The following is an 8520-nucleotide window of genomic DNA, read 5'->3' on the forward strand; positions in this document are numbered from 1 at the left end:
GGTCCGTGGCCTAATTTGTGTCAGTTTAGGGGCCATGACATTAAGTTTGGGAACCACGGGAACAGAAAATTAATCACCAACTATTTCAGGAATAGTTTTGAGTCAAAATGTCAAAATTCTCAGATTCCAGCTTCTCAGATGTGGAAATTTTCTGGGGTTTTTGGACAGTAGTTGTCAATCAGTACATACTGTCATGTTCCTGCTGGTTGTGAAAAACAGTATTTATTTTATTTTTTTGGGGGGTGGGGTGTGTCAAACCTCTTTTTTTTCCTCTCAGGAAGAATCAGCTCTATTGGGTGGAACATTTTTAAACAGAGCTGAATCAGAAAACTTCGAAAGATGTTCAGTAAATGATTTAAAATACGACAGAAAAAAAGTGCTCAAACTTGAACAAGAGAAAAAATGCAATGTGGATGGAAATGTTGTGATTATATATTTTGCTTTATATGTCCTGAATGCAGGTGAGCCAAAAATGAAGCACTGAGGGATTTTTTTTCTCCACCATATTTCAAACACTAATTTGCCGAGACGTTTGTGCCTCGTCAGAGTTTTTGAGCTTCCTGTGGTCTTCATCAAAGTTGCATTATGAAATCATGCTTTAAATACATTTAAATTAGGTCCAATGTATGTTCATTTGATAACCTTAATGTAAATTAATGCACTGTACTAACCTGAAGGAGAAAAAAGGGACAAGACTTATCAGACATCTTGATAAGTCTAAAGTGGAGAAATGTTGTCTTCTGCACTAATTATTTCAATTTTCAACAGACCTGCTGTTTGAACTTCTAAACGTTTTTACTTTTATATAATTTATTTCTTCACTGTTCAAAAAAGCACATCAGTCTGTCTACTGATTATTAAAATAAATAATGTAACCATCATTAACTTTCTCCATTTCCTTCAATGTTTTTAGTTGGATTTGTTCCTCTAGCATCTCCCAGTATAAGTAAGTTATATTATTGAAAATGCTGCGAGTTGAATTAAAAATCTGTAATGAAAAACAACGAGCTTAATTCAAAAAAAGAGTTTATTACTTGTATAATGGTACACTTTACTCATACAAAAGCAACATCACATGGATTGATGTTAGCAGAGAATATTTTGGATTAACAGTTTAGCAAGTGGCACATCACAACAACATCTTTTCCCCCTCTAAAAATTGCTCTGTTGAGTTGCGGTAAGTGTCAGGTTGGTCTGGGTTCGAGCCCGCCCCCCACCTCCCCACGGATGATAGGAGGTATATCATTGGTTGGCCGGCGGAGTGACGGGGCTGCCTCAGTGCTCCATTGGCTCGTCGCTGGCTGCCTCTCCAGGAGCTGGTTCATCTGCAGGCTGGGCGACCTGACACACAGAAATGTTCATCAGCACTTAAAGTTCAGGGTCTAAAACTAAAATTAATATACAATACATATATGTCTTGTGTTGTATAGGTGCGTCCTTTCATGCACTTACTTTTTTTTTTTCTCCTGTCATTCAACCTGATAGGAGTTAAATTATTTTTTGTCTCAAATGAAACTAAGTACGATGGACTGAATTAGCTGGTTACCTTTCTCTGTGGCCTCTCCTCCAGTCCCTCCAGGAAGGGAGCAACATCATCATCATCATAAATGGTGAACTCCATATCCTTCCCCACGATGCCGATGGAAACATTCTGAAAGATGGAAACATTTCCCTTTGAAATTGCCTTCATATTATCACATTAAAAAACCCCACTAATCTCATTTTAAAGTCTGTGTTGTGCTCTGGTATTAGTATTTGTGTCACATCTCTTTGTTAACTGCACAGAAGCTGTTTTATCTGATGCTTGATGCTAGATCTTCTGTACGGTTATATTTGTACAGTATCACATCTGCCAGCTGTGGAGCGAGTTGGCGTACCTTGGTAGTGAGGTCCTGCTCTGCGGGGAGGGTTTCTCTGAGAGCACGGAGGCCATGCTGAACCAGATCATTCAGATTACCTGCAGAACAAAATAAAATGCATGTCCATTTCCACTTACTGATCAGAAAGTAACAGAGTGTTCAGTACTGTGACAAAGCTAAAGAACACTGATGGTGTCATGACAAAAATATCACACTAATCAACCAAAGATGAACTAAAAACCTGACTAATCATTCACGTTCAGCTGCAAACCACTACAGATCTCTTAGTTACAACTGGTTTCTTTTGAATATGAGACTAGAAGAAAAAGAAAGAAAGAAAGAATCTAATCTTACAGTCAGCAAACTTGTCCATGCATCTCTCCAGGTAGGTGCGGGCAGACTGGGAACGCGCTCCGATGGACATGGCTTTGCAGTCAAAATAGTTGGCTGACGGGCAGGTCTGGAAGATGTGAGGTCCCATGTCCTGGGTAACACAAAATAAACAAAGAAATAAGAGGTAATATCACATTTTTATTCTCCAACATTTATTCTTTCACAACAGCCTCAAGAGAGAATCCTATAGATGTAGAAATAAAATAATAAAAAAAGGTATTTCAACAAACTTACATCAAAGCCAGCAATGAGGAGTCCAACGCCATAGGGCCTCCTTCCATACCTCTGTGTTGGGATTTGGGTTTCTGAAGGTTCAGTCAAGGATCACTGCTGCCATGCTTACAAGTTTTACTTTTCAGAAGGAGTCAGAGGTGGCAAAAGTATTCACATTCTGTACTTAAGCAGAAGTACAGATACTTGTGTAAAAAAAAAAAGTACTGATTCAACTCCTTTACTCAAGTACAAGTTAGAAAGTACAGACTCTGAAATGTACTTAAGTAAAAATGAATGTTTACAGACAGAATATATATAAAAATATAATATACATATTACTGTCAGCGTTAACATGTTAATCGCTCCTCACTGTCACAGATTGCTGTTATAATCGACCTCTGTAAACTGTGCACAGAGCACAGCTTGTGTTCATATGGTAGGAGTCTTCCTGCTCAGTTATTCAGTTACTAGCTAATATGACAACAGGCAGTAAATTTAACATTTTAAAAATCCACAACTATCTAGACCTCCGTTTTCCCCTAAAAGTAGATAAACTTACAGGTTACTAAAGTATATCAGCATCATTCATTATTACTTTCTCATATTGGTGATATAATAACCAACAAACCATGACATTTTTACAACAAAACAGTTTTGAGGATACTGCTGCCGACAAGAGAGACTAGACGTGATGCTGGGAGGGGCCTGTCGAAGACGAATCTGGAGTCCAAGCACTCCTGGCGCATGAAGTTACTGTTGGAAAGAAGTTGTTAGTATCATGTGAACAACGTTCCTTAATCCACAGTTTCATCCAGACCACAAAAAGGCATCTGTGACCTACCAGAGCAGTCTGGCATCAGCAGTCAGTCCAGCGATGGAGATACCGATGTGGTTGTCAACATGGAGAATCTTCTTCTGGTGGGCGGCCAGCTCAGACTGGGCTCTCTGCAGACATGAAAACACAACAATCCTGTGATAAACTGCTCTTCTTTTAAATGAACTCAATGATCTGCCTTCCTAGAAAATGTGTGTGTTGTAAAATATCTTTAAAAAGGTCATGTTGATAAGACAAGAATATTGCAGAAGCTACATGTCACTGCAGCACCTTACTGTTATATATACTATTATACATCCACATATTTATGCATCTGTAATATATACTTACATATAGTTATACATGTTTATTTTCACATATGCTGTGCTATGCTATGATACAATAAAGTATCTATCTATCCATCTATCTACCTACCTACCTACCTACCTAAGAATGCCCAAAAAAGTGAAACAAAAGGCATTACGTTGGGCTTTAATTTATTATTAATGAGAGTTTAAAAATCAGCTGTCACCTCTAAACCATCTGAATAATGCTCCATGTTTTATTCAACATGATCGACTGTTTCAAGTAAGCTTCTGAAATGCATTTATAGAGATGTAACTGATCTACTACAACATCACTGAGAATACATTTTAATGGGACATTTTAAGATATTTTAGGTAAACTGGTATATTTTCTGAAACTGATCGTAACATTTTTATACATTTATAAAAAGGTGGATATCTGGAAAAGATCCAGGCTAATTAACAGTACAGACAAAAACATGTTATCAGAGCAGACATGAAAACATTAGGTGAATATAGAATTGTACCTTTAGTGCAACCAGGACTGCTTGGGTTCTGGATTTGAGTCCTACAGTTGCAGATCCTTGCTTCACTGCCTCCATGGCATACTCGATCTGATGGATGCGGCCCTAGACACACGTGAACATGAACAACTCTGTTAACACGCTGAGCTTTCACATATCCTTATCACACATTTAGAGAAAGAGAAAAAAGGCAGAGCAGACGTACCTGTGGGCTCCATACTGTCACGTCGTTGTCGTACTGATTGCGAAACTGAAGATTAAAAAAAACAACAATGATTACAAAGAAACATTATAATGATAAAACACAACAGCTGAGCTTACATAATTATCTTGCATTGTCGGTAGTTTTCTTCTATTAGAGACTATTTCTTACGGACGAGCACACGCGACTCTCTCTACCTGTTGACAGCTTGTGCTGCTCTAAAAGGAGGTTTTAAATTACTAACATGACTGAATAATTGATAAAAACCTGCTTTTCTGTACGCCCACTTACTAGAGAGCATCATGCAATGGACTTACAAGCATTATATGAGTGGTAGAATAAGAATTTAAAGCCTTTACTTGAAAGATAGACTAAGCAACGTTTTCCTAAAAAAGTGTGCACTCATAAAACTAATCCCTTTTTTTTATGATCTACCAGAAGTGTGTGGAAGTGTATTTATCTCTAATTATTATTATTGTTATTATTATAACTACTACTGTGCTGTTTTTGGGACACTTCTGGGAGTCAACCTTTGGGCAGTGGGTGTGTATAATGGTACACTAGTGACCAGATTACATCTATGTCAACGTCCCTCCCCTCTGTTCTGCTCTCTGTCTCATGGATGTATAAAGAGCTGAGTGTGTGTGTGTGTGTGTGTGTGTGTGTGTGTGTGTGTGTGTGTGTGTGTGTGTGTGTGTGTGTGTGTGTGTGTGCGTGCGCGTGCGTGTGTGCGTGTGTGTGTGTGTGTGTCTTCTTGACCGAGGGGGAGTCACATACACGCACAGCAGAGGATAAAACTCTGCATTTACACAAAAGCCGGCAATGCGACATCTTCCCGCAGGGTTTTGTGGAGGTGTGGTCGTGTCAATTTTGTGCTTCAGAAACAGTTACACAATCAGAAAAGTAACTTTTTATTGATCTGATTCACGGATTTGTTCTCGCTAGTGCTGCTCTCTTTCTCTCTATTCAAGCCGGGGCGAAGGGCCGACTTTGAATGATGTGTGTTTTCAAAAATCATGCTGCATATTATACCTTTAAGTATTTAAGCACCAACACGCTAATGCAAAAATTCCCCATTACAAGTACTGCATGAAAAAATCCTACTTAAGTAAAAGTACACAAGTATTTTGAGTGATGTAGTTAAAGTATTACAGTAAAAGTAAATAAGTATTATGAGTGATGTAGTATGCAGTATAACAGTAAAAGTACACAAGTATCATGAGTGATGTAGTATGCAGTATTACAGTAAAAGTAGTGGTTTGGTTTGATATATGACATCATTAGATTATTAATAGTGAAGCATCAGTGTTAGAGCAGCATGTTACTGTTGTAGCTGCTGGAGGTGGAGCTAGTTTACAGTACTTTATATACAGTTAGCTAGTATAGTCCAGTGGTTCCCAACCTAGGGGTCAGGCCCCTCCAGCGGGTCACTATAAATGCATCTGAGTGGTCTTTATTGGAATTGGTTTATTAAAATGAAACCATGTGAGAAGTTTAGAGGGGAAAATCACAATTTGTTGGAGCTGTTAAGATCATCATCTTTAACAATGAGTTAAAACTTCTTATATTATCCATTGTGTGAAATCTCCACTTTAAGAGTGACTAAATCTGTCAAAGAAATGTAGTGAAGTAGATATATTACAATATTTCCTTCTGAATTGGGAAAGTTTTAATACTTTCTAAAACTGCAAGTTAATTTGCTGAATCATCAGTGACCGATGACTGATATTAGACAAGGCAGCTTTATTTATACAGCGCATTTCATCGCAGGGGCAACTCAATGTGCTTTACATAAAAACAAACATTTAAACAGTAAGAATTGGAAACAAAAAACATACAATTAAAATAAATAAATAAATAAAAACCCAATAATAGTAAAAATTGGAAACATTAAAATATACAATTAAAAAACAAAAAAAACCCTACTACTACTAATAATAAATAAAAACAAAGAACAGAAAAATAGAAATATATAAAAATAAAAATAAAAACTAGACTAGAATAGAGCATTAAATATGAGTTTGCAGCATAATGATTTGCTTTAAAATGATTAAAAGGACATACAGTGCAAATTGAAGCATTTGTTGGCTTCACAAATTAATTAATGTGTCTGTAGTCAAGCGCATATGAAGTTATCTGGGAGTAAATCGAAAGTAAAAGGCACCTGAGCTCAAAGCTAACAAGATGCTAAAAGCCTCCCTGCTAAGTTAGCCACCTAGCATGCTAACTACTAAACCACTCAAATAATTATAGTCACAGCGACGCAATCGTACTACATTATTCAGCTCTGACAGAGGGATGCACTGGGTTGGTTTTGAAGATAATTGAATGTGATATCTAACAAACATCAGATGTGAAGAGTGTATTTTTGGGGGAAGAAGATTAAACCGGCATCAGCACTGCTAACTGTGTGTTTTGCTTACTCACAGTGCAGCCAGAAGTTAGCATGCTAACGTTAGCTTCATGTGAGCAAACTATCCATGTTTACTGCGATTCTTGTCGCTCATTAAACTTATTGTGTGATTTGGTAATTGTGTACACATGTCGTATGTTGGTATATGGAGTAAAAATGTACTAAATTCATTCAGACTCACCATGTCTGCTGTAGGAAAAGTGTGTCGCCGCTCTCCGTCTGCGCTGCGCTCTTCGCTTGACTTGTTTTCCTGGACAAGCCGTCACAGGGGAAACAAGAAGAGCACCGATTATAAAATCAGTGATCGATTAAGTGACATTCTATGAGCATTATTGTGCAATTCTGCTGTAAAAAAATGGTTATATGTAAAGTAAATTTTCTTTTTCTTCAAATGTAATGTGTAATAAAATTAAAATGATTAAATGACAGTATTCTCCTGTAACCCTCTCAAGTATGAGGCAGTTTGAATGCATTGTTTATCTACCAGTCATGTCCATCTAATGACAGAGGTAATATATATAGTATAATACATATTTTTAAAAGAGCCCTTATGATGAGTTTTCTTTATGATGATGAACAGATTTCAACCAGCAATGAATGCATGTGTAATGGTCCTTTAAAAAAGAGTTTTCTAAATAGTATCTTGAAATGGCTTTCAGTTTAAAAATGACAATAAATACCCTAAATACCTAAAAAACAGATAAAGCTTCCTTGAATCCTTGAATCCTCTTGAATGTTAAACAAATATAAATGATAAATAAAGTCATATTTAAAAGGAAGTGTTCACAGTTTTTCAAGTCAGGTGCCAAAATGAACGTTTAAATAGTCTTTTCTTGCTTTAATAATTCATCCTGTTAATACTGACCATTAGAAGACCCCTTTATAATAATGCACTTACAATGTAAGTGATGCAGGCTAAACTTCACCTCCGTCCTTTTTCTGTGTAAATTTAGGATAATAAGACGCTTCAGCCGTCCAAATTAGTCCGATTAAAGAGATATATTTCCATGATACAGTCTTCTTAGTGTTACAGTCCCTCTTTTTGTTACTGCAGCTCAACAGGGAAACACTGTCCGAGTAAACACAAAGATGGAATTTGATGCCAAAAAGACAGATATCCACTTGATGAAAATTAAAAGGGTAAAGAGAAGATATGTTGCATGGTTTGTTTGTTATTCTCTTAAAATAAAGCATGTGATCATTACACAGATTGAGCCCTAAAAAATGTATTTTACTACCTTTATCCTAACATTTATGACATAATGAAAACAAGGTGTGTGTGTGTTTTTTTTAACAGTACTTAGTTCTTTATCACATGTATTAGAGGAACCGGGTGCAGGTCTGTGTGGGGACTTTCCTGCTAAAGTGCCTCTTTCTGTTTCCTGCAGAGTTTACAGCTGCAGTGCTTTTTCATGAACACTAGGCGGCAGCAGTGAACTGGAGGAGTATTTGGCTGTGTCCGTTGACTGTATATAAATCTTTATACACAAATCTTTATAAACAGTCAGTGGCTGTGAACATTTTGACAAGGACCACAAAAGCGATTTTTTTTCTCCCCCCCCACACAAAAGCTCCAGAAGAAAGATTTGTCATGCAGACGACAATAGTGGGTGTACTCTTGTGTGGTTTTTAATGTCATTTCATGTGTTTTAATACCAGTTATGGACATTAAAGATAATGAAAAACCTGATTGCACTGTCGCCTTTTATACAAACATGAAGGCACAGGCAGATTAACACTGACATGCTGCAAGTTTATTTCAGTGCAGTTTCAATTTAAGTGCATTTTGTGATTAAT

The 8520-nt window shown here is 36.9% G+C and overlaps 1 protein-coding gene across 1 annotated transcript; it reads right to left on the reverse strand.

Moving 5' to 3' along the window:
• Positions 1–1013: 1013 nt before the first annotated feature.
• Positions 1014–6965, reverse strand: psma1 (proteasome 20S subunit alpha 1). Its single transcript, XM_062420368.1, has 10 exons — positions 6905–6965; positions 4314–4358; positions 4112–4213; positions 3307–3410; positions 3130–3218; positions 2487–2557; positions 2214–2343; positions 1878–1957; positions 1547–1651; positions 1014–1341 (listed from the first exon to the last, which is right to left on the reverse strand). Exons 1-10 carry the CDS (start codon positions 6905–6907, stop codon positions 1276–1278), a joined length of 795 nt encoding a protein of 264 aa, XP_062276352.1. The 5' UTR covers positions 6908–6965; the 3' UTR covers positions 1014–1275.
• Between the last annotated feature and the right edge of the window lie 1555 nt (positions 6966–8520).

This window comes from Scomber scombrus, chromosome 6 (assembly GCF_963691925.1).
Source record: "Scomber scombrus chromosome 6, fScoSco1.1, whole genome shotgun sequence".
NCBI lineage: Eukaryota > Metazoa > Chordata > Actinopteri > Scombriformes > Scombridae > Scomber > Scomber scombrus.

Bases quoted from the DNA above. Each gene is read 5' to 3' on its own strand.
- psma1 (XM_062420368.1), bottom strand. The intron at 3,411-4,111 runs GTACAATTCTAT...TCATGTCTGCAG, and splicing joins CAGTCCTGGTTGCACTAAAG to AGAGCCCAGTCTGAGCTGGC. The intron at 1,958-2,213 runs GTAAGATTAGAT...TTTGTTCTGCAG, and splicing joins CATGGACAAGTTTGCTGACT to GTAATCTGAATGATCTGGTT.